We start from the raw sequence: 20,174 nt of genomic DNA, 5'->3' as shown, positions 1-20,174 counted from the left end.
ATGCATTGCCCTCTTCAATTATATCCGCAACGAACTTCAGAAATCAAACCAGGTTCTTGTTATTACAAGTGATGAAAACCTTACGCCAATGTGTCAGTAGATGACTTGGGCCCGTTAATTGATGCAGTCCCTTCTTTTCTCCTGTCACCTTGAAAGCAAAAGTCTATTTTTCCCAGTGAGAGCACATTCAAAATGGCTCACAGCTATTTCTTGAGAACTCCAAATGATATAGATGTTGATGGTATTTGTCATGCTTACTTTAGCTCAAACTATTGCCAGGTTTTAAAGAAAGCTTTGTGTTTTTCATGGAATTTCCTTTTTTACAAGACTCCCTTCTCCTCCTCATCCTCTGCTGTGTGGCTGGTCTCCACTAGTCTATCTAAAGCATCCACCACACACCCTTGTCTCACATATTTCTGTTTAGCTTGTGTAATTGTAATTTTCTTTTGTAGCTACGGGATGTAAGCGAGAGGTCACATGGGAGATCCCCTGATGTCACAATGCCGTTACATCACGAGGCTCTTGAAGGGGAACTTGTTCCTTTTATGTTTGTTTTTCACCTTTTGCCCCAGTCTCATCTTATTCCAATGATGTGTCAACAATGCTTCTCTAGAAGGCTAATTTGTCTTTAAATCGTCACAGAAGTTTCAACTTGAAATCAAATATTTCAAATGTCTGCTCCTGCTCCAGCCCAAATGTCAGAAACTCTGTAATGAGCTTCAAACACTTTGAATAACCCATAGTGTTACCATCTTAAACTTCCTCTAGGTGAATTTATTGAACAGGTTGAAATCCGACCATTCTTCAATCAAGCTTTCATATTACAAATGTATATACTGTAGAGTCATTATTTTAGCAAATTAATACCTTAATTATAGAAGAGATATTAACGTCCATAATGTTATTGGAAATTATTTTTTAAAATATAGGGTTCTAGTGGGGTCTCTATGTGTGTGTCTATGGGTAGAATTTTCCCCCCGTCAGGGAGGGTAGTGGGAGGGTGGGCGCAGGCGGGTGAGGACCTGATCGGTGCCCCCGATCGGGTCCGTGCCGCCATTTTACGTGGGCGGGCCAACTAAGGCCCGCCCAGTGTGATGCACGCCAGGAAGCGCTGAGCGCTCCCTGTGCGGGTGGGGGGGGTGGGTTTCCCTGAGTCGGAGCCTGTGGCACGCGTGCAAAAGAGCACAGAGCTGCCTCAGGGAGATTAGTTTAAGTTCCAAAGATTTTAATAAAAGAAAAATTTTTTAGTCATGTCCCCTCATGGGACAGTGTCCCATGAGCTGGGACATGTCAATGAACTTTAATAAAAAAATGTATTTAATTTATGAACCCTTCATGAAACCTCATCCCGCCCGTGATTGAGGTTCCATGAAAAATGCGAAGGCCGCTTGGGCTCTTCGTCTGCCCCCCGCCAACCTTAAGGTTGGACGGGCAGCCATCTCAATAGCCTTAATTAGTTCATTAATGGCCTTAACAGGCCTTTAACAGTTCAGCGGGTGCACAGCTGACTCAGCTACACGCCCGCCGAACTGAAAATCTAAATGACGTGCGGTGACATCAGGACGCACGCCCGATGTCACCCCACATCAATTTATGCCTCGGCGAGTGGGCCCCAATCCCATTCACCAAGCCGAAGATTCAGCCCCATGTGTGTCTTAATTGGATTAAAGCCAGCTAGTCTGGGTGCTTTGATGTACAGTAGTTTTGAGATGGTAATTAGGTAAACGTATGGAGGGGAGAAGGTAAAGTGTAAATTTGCATTTGTTGAAAGAAAATATTCAAGGCTGTAAGTGAAATATTACACCTAGCTAGAAGATGCCAAGCAATGTGTTTTTTTTTCAACTTACTAATAAAATAGGTGGGATGAAAAGATGCTATTATTAGAAGAGGTAATGTTAAAAGCCCAGTAATACAATGGAAAATTTACATTCAAAGAGAAAGATGTGTATAAAGGAGAAAGGAGATTATGTGTAAGGTAGAGGCATTTTAGGATCCAAGATGCTTTTGCAAGGACCCAGAACTGAAAGAAACTCATTTTGAATGCACCTGTCCAGGGTGTGCTTTGCTAGGGATCTGTTTAAATCTATAAGATTTACTGCTGCCTTATCAGGGGTATAACTGAGAGTCAGATTGATTAGGGTATTTTTGTAGTTATTATAGTAGTAATTTTATAGACATATGTATGTGTTTACAATTTTTCTTCTATTAATAAATGTTTAATTTAGTTTTATAAAAAGCATCTTGAGACTCAATGGTCTTATTACTACTGAATTCAAAGCCTGCATCTTGAAACATACAAATTTCAAAAAATGGGCTATGACAGTTGTTTCAAGTTTCCCTCTGGGATTTGAACAATTCAGCCCTTACCACCGGCTGTATCATAATAGCATTTGGAAGCTGAATGTAGCAGATGCCTACATAATTCAGGTCTAAACACAGCACTACATCCACAGCAACAACTGGGCAGCAATTAAATGGATCTCAATATCTACAAATTCCCCTTCCTCAATCTGTTCAGTGCTTCTGATTTACAATGGTCAGGCTGGCTCAGATGTTAGGTGTATTGTGCTCATTAACTCTGATGGTGTGGATTCAATCTCTGCACCAGCTCAGGTACTTCATTGGGCCCTACCTCTCCTTCTTGCCCCACTGTGATATCATGGCATCATTGAGCCATGATTTACACCCCTTGGACAAATGAAGGCACTACACAAAGAGGGAGAAAGAGATTTACTGTATTCTCATCTGCTGGTTTGGATGAATATTAGGATTTAGTACCATAGACTACCACCAACAACAGAATGTATTTAAATAACATCCATAAAGTAGAAAAATGTGCCATGGGGTTGGAAGGTCAATTCAGGACCAATTAAAACATCAAGGCTGTGAATCATATGGTTCAGCCCAAGGCAGTGGCTGGGGAGAAGGTTGAAATCAATGATGTGAGAATGGAAAGATTGCTAGAGATGCTGTGGCTACAAATGGATAGGTAACAATGCAATCAAACAAGCAACCAATGCAATGGAGGAAAGGGCTCAGGGAACAATGGTATAGTCATTGTCTTGAGTGCTCAAAGAAGTCGAGGAGAACAAAGAAGCATAATTTAACACGGTCACAGTAACAGATGTTGTTGGGTGAGTTTGGGTTCTTCCAATATTGTGGAAGGGGTGGAAACCTAATGGAAGGAATCAAGATAAAGGCGAACACGTATTTGGGCAGCAACAACATTTTCAAGTAATTTTCAATGGAAATGCAACTTGGTGATGGGGCAATAGTTTGCAAGGACAGAGGGATTGACGGCAATACTTTTTTGGGCAAGGGCTGATGATGATGATGATGGTGAGAGAAAAAAATGGAACTCTCTCCCTAACAGCACTGTGGGTGTACTACACCCAGGGACTGCAGCGGTTCAAGAAGGCAACTCACCACCACCTTCTCAAGGGCAACCAGGGCTGGGCAATAAATGCTGGCCTAGCCTGTGACGCCCACATCCCATAAATGAATATTAGAAAAAATACAAATGGGATGGATGGAAAAGATGCTAGGGAAGGAAAGAGCTAGGGATATTAGAATAAGATATAGTTTAGTCAGGATGGGAAAGGGAGTCAGCAGTGGAGACATTGAATAAGTGATCTCTGTCTTCATGCTGAAGAAGTTCATTAGTTCCTCGTATTTGTTGTTGGAGATGATGGTGGAGAATACAAGGAAGAGGGTTTAAGGAAACAATTGGTTTTGGATAAAAGAAGCCTGTGGCTATCTTTAACCTCCAGAATGATTGTAGATACTGGCTGACTTTGGCAGAGGACAGCGAGGTCCTATAGAGCTTTGTATGGTCCAGCCATATTTGGCAATGTATGACTAAGCCGGCTGTGAACCATCTACACTCAAGCTTGCACCTCTTTAAAACTTACCTCTTTGCCCAAATGCTTGGTTACCTAATGCCTTCTCTTTTGACTCCATCAATTTGCATCTGATTAAAATCCTAAGAAGCACCTTGGGACATTTTACCACTCCAAAGGCACTATATAAATGTGTTGTTGTGAGACAGTGAAGGTTTCTTGGGGCAAAAGGATGGAAGGTGGAGGTGAGAGACTGATTGAGAAAATCTATTGTTGCAGAAGTATGATGGTGAGTGGAGGACCAAAGGCTAGACAGATGGACGTTTGAAGGTATAGTTGCAAGCAACACGGAAGTTTTTATTTTGGTTGAAGAACAGTTGCAGAAGAAATTGGACTTAGAAGAGGGCAGAGAGATATGGGTGGTTAGGAATAGAAGGAAGTGGCCAAAGTTAGCATTGTTGGTGTTGGAGATAATAGTAGGAGTGAGGCTGCAGAAGATGGTCCAGGTCAGTGAATATGAGTCAGAGCTTTTTAAGAAGGAACAGACTTAAGTAGGGCAAGAGAGTGGTGAATTCGCAGGAAACAGTAAAGGTGAAGTTAAGATGAAGACTAGAATCTCCAACAATGAGTGAGTGGTTGAGGGACGAAAAGAAGAGGATATTTTGTTGAGAAACTCAGGATGGAGTTTGGGGAGACGGGGTGGTGGGACCACAATGATTTTAGAAAAAGAACTAGAGGTGGAACTGAATGAGGGGCTCAAAGGAGAAGGTGTAGGATGAGCAGTGGGAAGAGGCCATAGAGTAATTTGGTAATAAGGGTCATACTGCCACAGTAGCAGTTTGGGTAGGGCAAGCTGTAAAAAGTACAGCTCGGTGTTCAACAAAATATCTTAGTTGGGTAGCATCAAGACAATCATGCCCAGAAGTCGCGATGCTTGGAAAACGGTATAATGAAAGGAAATGATGCTTTCATCTCTTACCAAATGCATTTTACTGAGGACCTTTTCAGCTGACCAATACAAGGTGAAAGGTAACACAGATTAAACATATGAAACCTCACTACCGACCTGTCCCATGTAAGCTCCATACGATTCTGCAGCAGCAATTCCACCATGTTTCATGATCCATTCAAATGTCTGCCATTCCAATCCTCCATCGCACCCAAGGTTTCCAAAGCCCCAGGTACAATCTATCAACATTTGCTGTGAAAGGGGAATTAAATTTCCTGTCTGAAATGAAAAAGAGATGACAACTTAAACATTGAGTTTAGTTTATCAGTAATAATGTTGGAGTTGTTTATTCAAACAATTGCTTTTAGGAAACATTGAATTAAGTACTCTATTCTCATATCAGTATTAGACTGTTTAGGAAAACTACAGAAATACCAGCACTAGTACCAAATTAGCCCATTTCCAACAGAATTAATGGTATTTTTTATAGATTATAGTACAGTATTTATTCATTTACATTTTCCATCTCAGTGTCAAAAGAGGAAATTGAGAAACATTCATTTGTTCTTCTATTCAATTGGAAATAACAAGGCAAAACCAGCAGTTCAAATGTGAGATGAAGTTAAGCAGCTCAAATTTTTCTCAAAGATTTGTCTTTTAACTAAAAGGAAATGGTTAACTGTCTCAGAAATGTTAATGGTGCTAACAGCTTTTGTTTCTATGAACGGAGAAATGAACTATTCAATAGTTTCATTAACGCAGTGTACACATCAAACAAGGCAGGTGAATAGCCTCCAAACAGTTAAATTACTAACCTGTCTCTTTTCAGTTAGTGAGAGGTTTGCTGTGTAAATTCATCTATTTCTGTCTAATTTCAGAATTTCAGGTTTCATAAAATTATAGCATGTTTACAGTACAGAAGGCGGCCACGCAGCCCATCGAGCTAGTTCCACTTTCCCTCTCTTTCATCGTTGGGCTGTAAATTGTTTTCCTTCAGCTGCTTACCCAATTTCCATTTGAAAAGTTTTCTTTTTATCTGTTCAGTTTCTAAACAGCCTAGTTACTCCAATCAACTGGAAACAGTAAGAGCAGATTTACTTTTACTGACATTGCTCTTTGTGAAAAAAGAAGACAGCTCTTTAATTATTTTGCAGCTTATTCTGAGTATGTTTCACCTCATGATTCTTCACTCATCTGCCCTGATGCCTGGAGGATGGGTTGCGGGGGGGAATGGGGGAGGGGGGTGAGGGGTAGTGGGGAGTGGGGTGGGGGGTAGTGGGGAGTGGGAAGCAGATACATAGCCAATTCTCAGCCTGTCACTAATTCCACCTCACACCTGAAAATAGGAGGTCCTATGAATTGTCCAGAAGCGGATCTTCACACTTACTTTACGGTGCACCCATTCCAAGGCACCTGAGCTGCCAACTTGTGCTTCCCTGCCTGACTTTGCTCAGCTCAGGAATTGAGCAGATGAAGGCTTGTACCTGAGTTATTCCTGCTCCGCACGACTGAATGTCATTGCATTAACGTTCAATACCAGTGTGCCGCTATAAAACTCATTCTATGATTTATCCAACAAGCTGCATTGCTGATCATTTCCCAAACGCACTATTCACCCTGAGATGGAGTGCTCCTTCCAAAACACCAGTTGCAGCAAAACTCCAACAGGACCCACAAACCGCTTGATCTTTGACAGGGGTCACTGTTCCTGAGACAGACAAACGGTTCAAAATTAGTATGTGTCATGAAGGTGTGCTTAAGTCAAATAATGATTCTTAATCCACTAGCTGGAAACATGAATTGTAAAACAGGCTTTTTTGCAGAATGACAGAATTGTTATGGCGCAGATGGAGGCCATTTGGCCCATCGTGTCTGCACCGGCTCTCCGAATGAGCAACTTACCTAGCTCCATTCTCCTGCCTTTTCCCCGTAACCCCGCAGATTTTTCCTTTTTAGATAACAGTCTAATTCTCTTTTGAATGCCTCAGTTGAACCTGCCTTCACCACACTCTCAGGCACAGCATTCTAGACCCTAACCACTCGCCATGTGAAAAAGTTTTTCCTCATATCACTATTGCTTATTTTACTAATTACTTTAAATCTGTGTCCTTTCGTTCTCAATCCTTTCACGAGTGGGAACAGTTTCATCCTATCTACTCTGTCCAGACCCCTGATGATTTTGAATACCTCTATCAAATCTCCTCTCAACCTTTTTTATCTAAGGAAAATAGTCCTGTCTTCTCCAATCTATCGTCATAACTGAAGCTCCTCATCCCTGGAACCATTCTCATGAATCTTTTCTACACCCTCTCTAATGCCTTCACATCCTTCCTGAAGAGTGGTGCCCAGAACTGGACACAATACTTCAACTGAGGCCAAACTAGTGTCTTGTACAGTTCAACATACCTCCTTGCTCATGTACTCTATGCCCCTATTAATAAAACCCAGGAAACTATATGCTTTATTAACCACCCAACCTGTCCTGCCATATTCACTGACATATGCACACATGCACTCGGGTCCCTCTGCACCTACACTCCCTTTAGAGTTGTACCCTTTATTTTATACTGTCTCTCCATGTTCTTTCTACCAAAATAAATCACTTCACATTTCTCTGCATTGAACTTCAACTGCCACCTGTCCGCCCAATCCACCAACTTGTCTATGTCCTTTTGAAGTTCTACACTATCCTCCTAACAGTTCATAATGCTTTTGAGTTTGGTATTAAAACACAGACTAAAGGTGACTTGAGATCGTAGCCAAAGATAGCTACCCAAATTTGCATCACTGTACATCCCACATTCCAATCCATTGGAATGGAGACAGCAAGTCTGTAAAACCCACCAAAGACAATGATCTCCTGGGGAATGTGAAAGACCCACATATTTCCTGTCCCATTAACAAGGCATTAAGGCAATCATCTGAGGTATTCAACTGTTGGAGATGGACCATTAAGACTAATCATTTGGACAATGGCAGTTTGGCTAAGATAGATTTCCAGGCATGAACTAATCAAGCTACCCTTAGAGAACATGGACAATGACTTTATTTGGATCCCCCGGCAATGGGGAAGGAAGGTCACATGACAAGCCAACACTTCATATGTTTTAAGCACATATTTTCTCATCTGAACTGAAGACAAGCAGCTGAGAGAGAAGACCCAAGTGGGGTCCCTCCTGCCTCCCCCTCTCTCTCTCCAACCTACCTAGCAAGCTTCAAACCCTGTTTGCCGACTGTGATCACAGGGACACTCTTGCTGCAAACAGAGGCTTCTTTAAAGAAATTTAGCCCAGCAATACCCTCTCCAGGAGAACAACCAAATCAGCCAGCTACCCCTTTAAATCAGAAACATCGGGACCACTGAAGGAAAGTCTGATGCCAACTGTGTCCTCAAACTACAGACTGAATATTCCTTTTAACGGACTCCAACCTGTCCTTCCCCACTCTGTAATCTGTATGTGTGTGTGTGTGAATTTCAAGTGTGTGAAAGGTGCAGCATATTTTTATTACTTTAATTAGATTGGTTTAAGTCTAATAAAGCTAACCTCTTTAAGCTCAAGAAAACCTGTCCATTTGGTTCTTTTATGATCGAAGCATATAAACAGTTAAGTACTCACTGAATTGGCAAGTATATCCTTTTTAAGCAAAAAAAAACCTGTTGTGGTCAAACAAAGAGAGGGAAATGAGGGGAGCCATTCAACCCCTCCTCACAGGATCCATGTACATTTGTTCTTCAAATAGTATTGGTCATCTTAAACAGACGTAAAGGCTGCAAGATTCAGCTCTGTAACTCTGGTAGTTTCAAGGCTATGGGTGCCAATGTTGGAGAAAAATGGCATCCACACCTCTCCCACCCACCTCTGGTGCTGCTCACACATGCTATGTTGTTGAGGACGTTAGGGCGGGTGTTATGTGTGTTTACCAGAAGCATGGAGAATGGACAGATTGTGGCGCAGTGTCTAAAGCTGATTTGATGCTATTTTCGACTTTAACGCTCTAGTAAACAATCTCTCTTAAACACACACAGCTGAACATGCATTCAGCTGCAGTAAGGACCCGCTGCCCTGTATCTGCGCTAGTTAAATTCATCGCCATTCAACCTGAAGGTTAGTCACACATTACTTTTTACTGGCCCTTGCTGAGTTTTGGGAAATTCTGGTGTTTGCCAGAGTTCAGAAAGGTTGGTAAAGTCTACAGGGCGTGGTGCTGGAAGTTGCTGGTTGTTACTGTAAGACCATTTCAGCGTATTCTAGACTGGCACGTCAGTGCAATGCTGCAGGACTGCAGCATTGTCAGAGATGGTGGAGGCATGAAGCTAAAGCCTTGCCCGCTTGTGATGGTGGATTTAAAAAGCAGTGTCAGTGTGCCTCTACCACATGGACTGCAGCGGTTCCAGAAGGAGGCTCATCACTACCTTCCCAAGGGCAAGTAGGGATGGCATCATATGCTGGCCTAGCCAGCGAAGCCCATATCCCATGAAAAGATAAAAAGATCCCTTGGTACATACTGAAAGAGGAGGGTATTCGAGCCAATGTTCATCCCAAAATCAACACCAATTAACTCCTCATTCACCTCATTGTTATTCATGGAACTTTGCTGTATTTGCTGACATGGTAACAGTGACAACAGATCAAAATTATTTCAATAGCGGTGAATCGTTTTGGGCTGGCATGAGGACATGTGATTATTCAATTCTTTCTTTGCGACTTTTAACAGCCCATAGCACCACCAAAAGATATTTATTGGTATTACAGCATTTAACAATATTAACAAACTGCAACATTTACAATGCCACAACTTGCAGAACTTAATGGAGGCGTCTGCAGTGAATTGTTTGCATTCAAATTCCAGTCAAACGTACAATTCGATAACCTTCAGTAAACAGGCAACAAAACCATTGTTTTTCCATAACAAGTCAGTTTAAATAGGTTCAATTTTAAAATTATATAATATAGAAGCTGATGTGGAAACATAATAACTCAATGTTACATAGCTGGCAAGGTGTATGGGAAGTCATGTACTTCATGGTGTCAGCTGTGGCTTAGTTGGTAATACGCTAGCCTCAGAGTTAGAAAGTCAAAGGTTCAAGTCCCACTCTCAGACCGGAGCTGACAAATTCAGGACTGATATTCTAGTGCAGTGGGAATAGCTGCATTGTCAAAGGTCCTGTCCTTTGGATGAAATATTAACCTGAGGCTTTACCTGTCCTTTCAAGTCAATGTAAAAGATCGTAAGACCATAAGGCATAGGAGCAGAAATTAAGCCATTCAGCCCATCGAGTCTGCTCCGCCATTCAATCATGGCTGATAAGTTTCTCAACCCCATTCTCCTGCCTTCTCCCCGTAACCTTTGATCCCCTTACCAATCAAGAACCTATCTATCTCGGTCTTAAATACACTCAATGACCTGGCCTCCACAGCCTTCTGTGGCAATGAATTCCATAGATTCACCACTCTCTGGCTAAAGAAGTTTCTCCTTAGCTCTGTTCTAAAAGGTCTTCCCTTTACTCTGAGGCTGTGCCCTCGGGTCCTAGTCTCTCCTACTAATGGAAACATCTTCCCCACGTCCACTCTATCCAGGCCTTTCAGTATTCTGTAAGTTTCAATCAGATCCCCCCCTCATCCTTCTAAACTCCATCGAGTATAAACCCAGAGTCCTCAAACGTTCCTCATATGTTAAGCCTTTCATTCCTGGATCATTCTCGTGAACATCCTCTGGACCCTCTCCAGGGCCAGCACATCCTTCCTGAAATACGGGGCCCAAGGCATCATTTTAAAGATGAGCAGGGGAGTTCTCGCCAGTGTCCTGGCCAATATTTATCCCTCAATATACATCTCATCTGGTCATTATCATATTGCTGTTTGTGGGAGCTTGCTGTGCGCCATGTTTCCCACATTACAACAATGACTACATTTCTAAAGTACTTTATTGGCTGTAAAGTGTTTTGAGACATCTTACTGTTATGAAAGGCGCTATATAAATACAAGCCTTTTTTTTCTAGGTGGCAGGACAGCAGGACTTTTGTGGGGGTGAGAGGGTGCAATTAGATGCATTTGAAATGTAGAATAGAGAAGCAAGGGCGTTTAGTGAAGGTACTGTGAATAGGTCGGTGTGAATGATAATGGTGGAACTGCAGCCTGTGGCATTGTTGGCAGGTGCTGAACATCTAAGAGAGACAGGGCAGTGTAGCTGAGGGACAAAGTATTGCTTTGGATAAATTGGCAGCACACTGGATGCAAAAAGCTAAGTTTTAACATTAGTGTAAGTTGAAAATAAAGGTCCAGTTAAATAATAATTTTGTGAACAAGGTTTATTTTAATTTTGGAGTCATAGAGTTTTGTAGCACAGAAAGAGACCCTTATGTCTCTTTCATGACCACGTTGGTCATCAAGCCCCTATCTACTCTAATCCCATTTTCCAGCACTTGGCCTGTAGCCCTGTATGCTATTGCATTTCAAGTGTTCATCTAAATACTTCTTAAATGTTGTGAGGGTTCCTGCCTCTACCAGCCATTCAGGCAGCGTGTTCCAGATTCCCACCACCCACTGGGTGAAAAAGTTTTCTTCAAACCTCCTCTAAACTTCCTTCCTCTTACCTTAACTCTATGCCCCCTGGTTATTGACATCCCCACTAAGGGGAAAAGTTTCTTCCTATCTATGCCCCTCATAATTTTGTATACCTCTATCAGGTCCCCCCTCAGCCTTCTTGCTCTAAGGAAAACAACCCCAAGCTATCTAGTCTCTCTTCATAGCTGAAATGTTCCAGCCCAGGCAACATCCTGGTGAATCTCCTCTGCACCCTCTCCAGTGCAATCACATCCTCCCTATAGTGTGGTGACCAGAGCTGCGCACAGTACTCCAGATGTGGCCTAACTAACGCTTTATACAGCTCCACCATAACCTCCCTCCTCTTGTATTCAATGCCTTGACCAATAAAGGCAAGTGTCCCATATGCCTTCTTAACCACTTTACCTGCCTGTCCTGCTGCCTTCAAGGATCTATGGATATGCACACCAAGGTCCCTCTGATCCTCTGAACTTCCTACAGTCCCACCATTCATCGTGTATTCCCTTGCCTTGTTAGTCCTCCCAAAATGCATCACCGCACATTTTTTAGGATTAAATTCCATTTGCCACTATTCTGCCCAACTGACCAGCCTGTCTGTATTGTCCTGTAGGCTAAGGCTTTCCTTCATGCTATTTACCACACTGCCAATTTCATGTAATCTGCGAATTTACTAATCATACCTCCTACATTCATGTCTAGATCATTAATGTACACTACAAAGAGCAAGGGACTCAGCACCAAATCCTGCAGTACACCACTGGACACAGGCTTCCATTCACAAAAGCAACCTTCAACAATCACCCTCTGCCTCCTGCCATTGAGACAATTTTGGATCCAATTTGCCAAATTGCCCTGGGTCCCATGGTTCTTTTCTTGACCAGTCTCCCATGTGAGACCTTGTCAAAAGCCTGACTGAAGTCCATGCAGACTACATCAACTACACTACCCTCATCTACACACCTAGACACATCCTCGAAAAATTCAATCAAATGTGTTAGACATGATCTCCCCCTGACAAAGCCATGCTGACTATCCTTGATTAATCCTTGCCTTGCCAAGTGGAGATTAATTCTGTCCCACAGAATTTTTTTCAACATTTCCCCCACTGGCCTATAGTTCTCTGGTTTATCCCTACCACTCTTCTTGAATAATGTCCTCCAGCCCCCAGGCACCTCTCCTGTGGCCAGAGAGGATTTGAAAATTAATGTCAGGGCCTCTGCACTCGCATCTGGGCCTGGGGAATTATCCACTTTTAGCCCGCTAAAACCATTAATACCTCCTCCCTCTCAATGCTAATTTGTTCATGTATATCACAGTCCCCATCCCTGATTTCTATACCTATATCGTTCTTCTCTATAGTGAATACAGATGCAAAGTACTTATTTAAAACCTCACCTACATCTTCCAGCTCCTCACACAGATTGCCATTTTGTCCCTAATGGGCCCTACTCTTTCCCTGGTTATCCTCTAATATACTTATAAAACGCCTTTGGATTTTCCTTTATTTTACCCACCAGTGTTTTTTCATGCTCCCTCTGCACTTTTCTGCTGCCCCATCAGTTTTCTTATTACATTACAATTTTTTTTCTTATTCATTGACAAAGATGAACTGAAGGAGAAAGGGAGTGTTAATGGTAGTGGTTAGTGCTAAAAAAAGGTGCTAATAGTGACGTAAAGGTAAGAAAGCAGAATGTGATTCTAGCAGAACAAGGGTAGCGTTGTGTGAAAGAACAACATGGAACAAGTGACAGATGGCCCTGTGGGGGATGGGGTGGGGGGAGGGGGCAGTGGTGGGGGGAAAAAGGGTAGAAAATGGAATAAAAAAGGGATAAAACTACAGATGAATGGATAAAAATAAAAATAAGTGGATAAAAAATAAAAATGAATATAGAAAAAAGTGGATGAGGATGGAAGAGAGAGTTCATGATCTGAAGTTGTTGAACTCAATATTCAGTCCGGAAGGCTGTAAGGTGCCTCATCGGAAGATGAGGTGCTGTTCCTCCAGTTTGCGTTGAGCTTCACTGGAACATTGCAGCAGGCCAAGGACGGACATGTGGGCATGAGAGCAGGGTGGTGTGTTGAAATGACAAGCGACAGGGAGGTCTGGGTCATGCTTGCAGACAGACCGAAGGTGTTCCGCAGCCACCCAGTCTGCGTTTGGTGTCGCCGATATAGAGGAGACCGCATTGGAAGCAGTGAATGCAGTAGACTAAATTGAAGGAGGTGCAAGTGAAATGCTGCTTCACCTGAAAGGAGTGTTTGGGCCCTTGGACAGTGAAGAGGGAGGAGGTAAAGGGGCAGTTGCAGTCTGCAATTGCATGGGAAGGGGATGATGGAGGAGTGGACCAGGGTGTCCCAGAGGGAACGATCCCTGCAGAATGCTGACGGTGGGCGGGGGGGGAGGTGAAGGGAAGATGTGTTTGGTAGTGACATCATGCTGCAGTTGGCGGAAATGGCAGAGGATGATCCTTTGAATGTGGAGGCTGGTGGGGTGAAAAGTGAGGACAAGGGGGACTCTATCATGGTTCTGGAAGGGAGGGGAAGGCGTGAGGGCAGAGGTGCGAGATATGGATCGGACACAGCCCACCCATCTCGCCGCACCCATTAGTTCAGATGGGTTTTTATGACAATCAGCAATGGTTTTGTGGTCATCATCAGACTTTTAATTCCAGATTTTCTTTCAATTCAAATTCCAATTTCACCACCTGCTGTGGTGGGATTTGAATCCAGGTCCCCAGAGCATTACCCTGGGTCTCTGGAATACCACTATGCCACCGCCTCCCTTTCCCATCAAGTCATGTACCAACTGCTATATTAGCTTCTGGTCTAGCAATTAAAAAGTTTGCATTCTTGTTTTCAAATCCCTCCATGACTTTGCCACCTCCAGACCCACAACCTTCTAAGAAAATTGAGCTCCTCTAATTCTGGCCTCTTGCGTATCCCCGATTTTAATCACTCTACCATTGGCAGCAATGACTTCCAGGGTCCCTCACTAAGGTTCTCAATCTCTTTACCTGTCTTCCTTTTAGACACTCCTTAAAATCTACCTCTTTGACCAAGCTTTTGGTGGCTCAGTGTCAAATTTTGACTCATAATCACTCCTGTGAAGTACCTTGGAACATTTTACTATGTTAATGGTGTTATATAAACACAAGTTATATACACAAGGGATAATAGAAAGCTTAGATCTTTTGTCTCAAGGTGTACAAAGAAGTTACTAAATCTAATTCTTTGGATTGGGAATTATGGGGTTGGGGGCAGAGACGGAAGGGAGTGTAAAAGGGGAGGATAACATACACTGGATAGTTCAAGTAAATCATCTTGTTATGTTGTACATTGCTCAACCACATTAGTAACTTTTTGCTCCCACTGAACAGAACTACATACCGTACAACCTCCAGTCCACATTAACAGGGGCAACAACTTGCACGTAACTCTCTGCAGGATAAGGCAGCCCATTATTTCGTAAGGTTCTCTTCAGTCTCCCTCTCATAGCTGCTGTCTCATCCGCAGTTCGGTCAGTGAGATGGTTAATTGCCAATTTATAGGTTAGATTTTTCCGATTCATTGAATGGATATACCTTAAAAACAAAGAAATGAAATAATCGCTTTATGGAATAGATTACTAATAATTATCAGAATGACCTGATTGAGGCAGGAATAGAAACGTACAAATGGATGTTAAACCACAGCTAGCTTTATCTACCAATGGTGTTATTAATGGTTCCACAGATCAAAATGATGATATCAACAGTTTAGTTGCATCTTTTGTCACAATTATTAAATCAACAGTAACTACTGAACATTTCAGCTTCTTTAAAAGATTCGGTAAGGTTTCTATGCTATGTTCTGTTATGTCTTTCTCAGGTGGAGAGGATGCATTTACAATGCTCCATTTTGAAACATATCTGTGTGTTAAGGTGGATTACATCTTTACCTCAGAGTAGGCTGGTGGGTGAGGCATTACAGAAAGATCTTTCTCACTGTCTCACACTCTGTATCTATGTGTCAGCTTGCAGACTGGGAATCCTTTTAACTTTGAGTCTTGGGTTTAAGCCCCACTGTGGTCTTGAGTTGACATTTCACTGCAGTTTTGGGGGAACGATGCCACTTTTCAAAAGAAATGTTAAATCAAAGCTTCATTATCCTGCTGAGGTGGCCTTTCAAAAATCCAATAAGAGAAGAGAGTTCCCCTCGTCCAAGTATCTCTGGCATCACTACCAGGCAGGAATTATCCGGTCATTTATTCTTTGTAAAACCTTGCTGTGTGCAGCATTAACTCTGTGTTTACCTCCATAACAATTGTGACTGAACTTGTAAAGTAACCCATTAGTTGTAAAGTGTTGTAGGGTATCATGAGATGCTGTGTTGTTGTGTTGGATCTTTCTTGAAATAAAAAAAAGTCTTGCTTTGTATCGTGATTTTCATGGCTACAGGATGTCTCAAGGTGCTTTATAGCCAATGAAGTAATATTTTTGAAATGTAGTCAGTGTTGTCATGTAGAACAGCCAATTTGTGCACAGCAAGACCTCATATCAGCAATGTGATAATGATCAGATCATTTTTTTTGTGATGTTGATCGAGGGATAAGTATTGGCAGGACACTGGGAATAACTCCCATGCTCTTCAAAATAGTGCCATGGGATCTTTTACATCCACCTAAATGTTGGTACCTCTGATTGTGCAATATTCCTTCAGTACTGAACTGGAATGTCTGTCTGGATTTTTGTACTAAAGTCCTGGAGTGGGGTTCAGACCATAAGACCATAAGACATAGGAGCAGAAATTAGGCCATTTGGCCCATCGAGTCTGCTCCGCCATTCAATCATGGCTGATAAGTTTCTCAACCCCAATCTCCCGCCTTCTCCCCGTAACCTTTGATCCCCTTACCAATCAAGAACCTATCTATCTCGGTCTTAAATACACTCAATGACCTGGCCTCCACAGCCTAATGTGGCAATGAATTCCATAGATTCACCACTCTCTGGCTAAAGAAGTTTCTCCTCATCTCTGTTCTAAAAGGTCTTCCCTTTACTCTGAGGCTGTGCCCTCGGGTCCTAGTCTCTCCTACTAATGGAAACATCTTCCCCACGTCCACTCTATCCAGGCCTTTCAGTGTTCTGTAAGTTTCAATCAGATCCCCCCTCCTAATCTCCATCAAGTATAGACCCAGAATCCTCAAACATTCCTCATATGTTAAGCCTTTCATTCCTGGGATCATTCTCGTGAACCTCCTCTGGACCCTCTCCAGAGCCAGAACATCCTTCCTGAGATACGGGGCCCAAAATTGCTCACAATATTCTAAATGTGGTCTTACCAGAGCCTTATAATGCCTCAGCAGCACATCCCTGCTTTTATATTCTAGGCCTCTCGAAATAAATGCCGACATTGCATTTGCCTTCCTAACTACCGACTCAACCTGCAAGTCAACCTTAAGAGAATCCTGGACTAGGACTCCCAAGTCCCTTTGCACTCCAGATTTCTGAATTCTCTCCCCATTTAGAAAATAGTCTATGCCTCTATTCTTCCTACCAAAGTGCATGACCTCACACTTACCCACATTGTATTCCATCTGCCACTTCTTTGCCCATTCTCCTAACCCGTCTAAATCCTTCTGCAGCCTCCCCGCTTCCTCAATTTGAACCCACAACAGATGTAATAAATTGCTGCTTAGGAGAGAAGCAGGTTGTTGGATTATTTGCCATTCATGTCCCATTAACTCTGCGGAATGCAATATTTCTTCTTCAAGAGCTGATGCCCGAAAGACAATCGAAAAGGATACTATAAAACTAATGCTCATGTCTATGAAGTGCCTTTCAAGTTTAAGCAGCACAAAGATGTTTTGACAATGGATTAGCGTTTAATGTACAACGATTGCTTTTATCCATTTTGCAAGATTATTTAGAATTAGAAATGCACCATCTACAAGGCACAAGTCAGGAGTGTGATGGAATACTCTCCACTTGCCTGGATGAGTGCAGCTCCAACAACACTCAAGAAGCTTGACACCATCCGAGACAAAGCAGTCCACTTGTTTGGCACCCCATTCACAAACATTGTCCCTCCACCACCAACGTACAGTGGCAACTACCATCTACAAGATGCACTGCAGGAATTCACCAAGACTCCTTAGACAGCATCTTCCATACCCACGACCACTATCATCTAGAAGGACAAGGGCAGCAGACACATGGGAACCTCATCACCTGGAAGTTTCCCTCCAAGCCACTCACCATCCTGACTTGGAAATATATCACCGTTCCTTCACTGTCGTTGGGTCAAAATCCTGAAACTCCCTCCTTAACAGCACTGTGGGTGTGTCTGCACCACATGGCCTGCAGCGGTTCAAGAAGGCAGTTCACCACCACCTTCTCAAAGGCAACTAGGGATGGGCAATAAATGCTGGCCCAGCCAGCAAAGCCCACATCCCGTGAATGAATAAAAACAAATCAAAGCAGCAAAGATCATCAGTATAGTCAAATTCAAGAAGGATTGAAGTAAATATCCCAGAGAAAGACGGTAACAGGATTCATTATACTTGTGCCCAGACCCACCATCAACAGTAATGGCTTTCCACAATGTCAGGGTCAACTTTACCTCATATGGTGAATAAAAGTGGTTCTTCTCAAGTCATGTTCCTCATCATCATTCTCATAGTCTCTCTTAAACTTCTCCTTATAATGCTGAAACAAATGGTGAGCCTGGTCTTCCTTATCTGTGGTAACTAAATCCTGAATGGGATTGGCCAGAATTCTGTGTTCTACTCCAGGACCAGTGAAACCTTCACAAGACAAACCTGTTATAAACAAATCAACAAGATCAATAAAAATCCGTTCAGGTTTCTAGCATTCTTAGTATTTTTATTAGGATGAGCATGACAAATGCTACATTCTGCATTACAAAATCAGTGAATGTATAGCTTGTATAAATGTAGTCTCCTTGACAGCTTAGTGCTTCACCTTTGTCATGCCCAGTAAAGGCATACCATAGTTCATAACTTTAAACGTGACTGTATGCAGTATAGAATTTTCTGGAACTGCCTTTTCTTTTAAAAATGGACACCAAAAAGCTGCTAAGATGGCTATTGAGGGTTAGGTAACCTTTGCAACATATACACAGATTCAGTATGATCCCAGATCTCTGGAAAATTCCTAACTGAATGACCCTGGTTTGAGTGCCTGCCTTGAATGGACATACCAAGGTGAAAACTATTTGTGGAATTCACACTTCACACTACACACAAAAGTTTGTGAACTTACCAAAAACTCAAAATCTATGGACACCTAGACACACACTATCTCTGAGCTTGAAACTTAACAAAGGGAACTGCAGAGAACCAGTTCGTCATAAGTAGGTGTGAATGACTATTATTCATTTTCCATTTTGTAGCAATGGCTCCTAACTTCAAATCATTCTGATTGGACAATAGAAGTAATTGACCATGTGGTCACATGATCGAAACCAATTGCAGATTATTAATCTTATCCCCCCAAGAACCAGGGAGAAAGTCATCAGTCTGAAAACAACAACTGCAAAGCCAGTAGCAGCAACAGCAAAGGCAACAACACAGAGACTACAACATCTTAATGTCTCCAAGCCTATTCCTTTTCAAGTCCACCAGTATGGACAACTGACCGCTTAGTTATAAGTCTACAAGCAACGAACTTGGTGACCTGCTGAAAATCCACCTCTTGCGAGAATCCTGCAATGACTTTGATATATGACTTTGCTTATTGAATCCACCTAACTGCACTTCTGGAGTGGAAAAGAAACACCTTTTTCATCAGTCCTGCAGCATAAGCAAATCACGTGATGTACAAACTATTCTTTTGTTTATAACTTGTTAATGTGTACTATCCTCTTTAACTGTATTTTCCTCGAGTGCGTGTGTGAGTGACAAAGCATTAGATTTTCAGGGTGAACATGTGAATAAATAATCCTCTTGATTTAAACCCATGGAAAGCTTGTTGTGGTTATTCAAATGACCACACACTTGGTGGTTAAAATCACACACTTCTTCCATTTCAAAAATACACTGAATACGGACAGTAAAGGAACGGAATGGGAGTTTCAGTTCTCTCTCACCACTGTCCATAACATCTTGTTCAGATTCACTGTGACATATAAAATATCCAAGAACAGTTCCAATAAAATACCCAACAGAAAGTTAATCTGTACCCAAAGTAAAATCCGCATCTCCCCAGTTCTATTCTTCTATTTTCATTTACATAGCTACTGAAGTTGTAGAAATATTCAACTGCCTAGTTTGGTTCGTTAACTATCTCACACCTCGAAATGTACATATTAAAAATTTATGCCCCAGCTTTAATTTCTGATAATGCTGCTTTGATCCACAATTTTACCTTAAAAATCATATTACTTTTCTCTCCTCAAAACAATTTGTTATGTATAACACCTTTGCTGTATAACACCTTTACAAGGAGTCATTAATCTTTTCAAAAGTTGAAGAATGAAAATTGCATTCATTGATTCTTGAAATGTTTCATGATAAGAAGAGCTAACCTGGAGTCACTGATCACTCTCATTTGGACAGTGTAAGTGCCAATTTGGGACAGAATTAAAAACAGCCAGAGCTACACCAAAATCTGCTAATTTGTAACCTTTAAAAAAATAGAACAGGTTACCTTTCAATTCCTCCTAATCAAAAAAAAAGCTGATGAGATAATCAGTAGAAACAAATGTAAATGGAAGGTTTGAATATTTGGTCTGGTTTGAATAATCATGCATTAAGCTCAAACTTCCTCAAACTGAATAACACAAACAGGAAGAATAATTGGAGACCCAGTCACATACATCAGT

General features: G+C 42.0%; 1 protein-coding gene across 3 annotated transcripts in view; it reads right to left on the bottom strand.

Moving 5' to 3' along the window:
* Positions 1-20,174, bottom strand: part of LOC144696132 (digestive cysteine proteinase 2-like) — a 440,777-nt gene that overhangs the window by 10,647 nt on the left and 409,956 nt on the right. For 2 of the 3 annotated variants that reach the window (XM_078567471.1, XM_078567473.1), the window contains 4 exons: positions 17,952-18,150; positions 14,742-14,935; positions 6,405-6,496; positions 4,906-5,067 (listed from right to left, as the gene is read on the bottom strand). In XM_078567471.1, coding sequence (XP_078423597.1) covers positions 4,906-5,067; positions 6,405-6,496; positions 14,742-14,935; positions 17,952-18,150 — 647 coding nt within the window. The remainder of the gene's footprint in view (positions 1-4,905; positions 5,068-6,404; positions 6,497-14,741; positions 14,936-17,951; positions 18,151-20,174) is intronic. The other variant, XM_078567472.1, reaches the window with a different exon arrangement.

This window comes from Cetorhinus maximus, chromosome 21 (genome assembly GCF_964194155.1).
Source record: "Cetorhinus maximus chromosome 21, sCetMax3.hap1.1, whole genome shotgun sequence".
Classification (NCBI taxonomy): domain Eukaryota; kingdom Metazoa; phylum Chordata; class Chondrichthyes; order Lamniformes; family Cetorhinidae; genus Cetorhinus; species Cetorhinus maximus.
The sequence above is the reverse complement of the archived record's forward strand: the minus strand, read 5'-3'. Positions and strand labels throughout refer to the sequence as shown.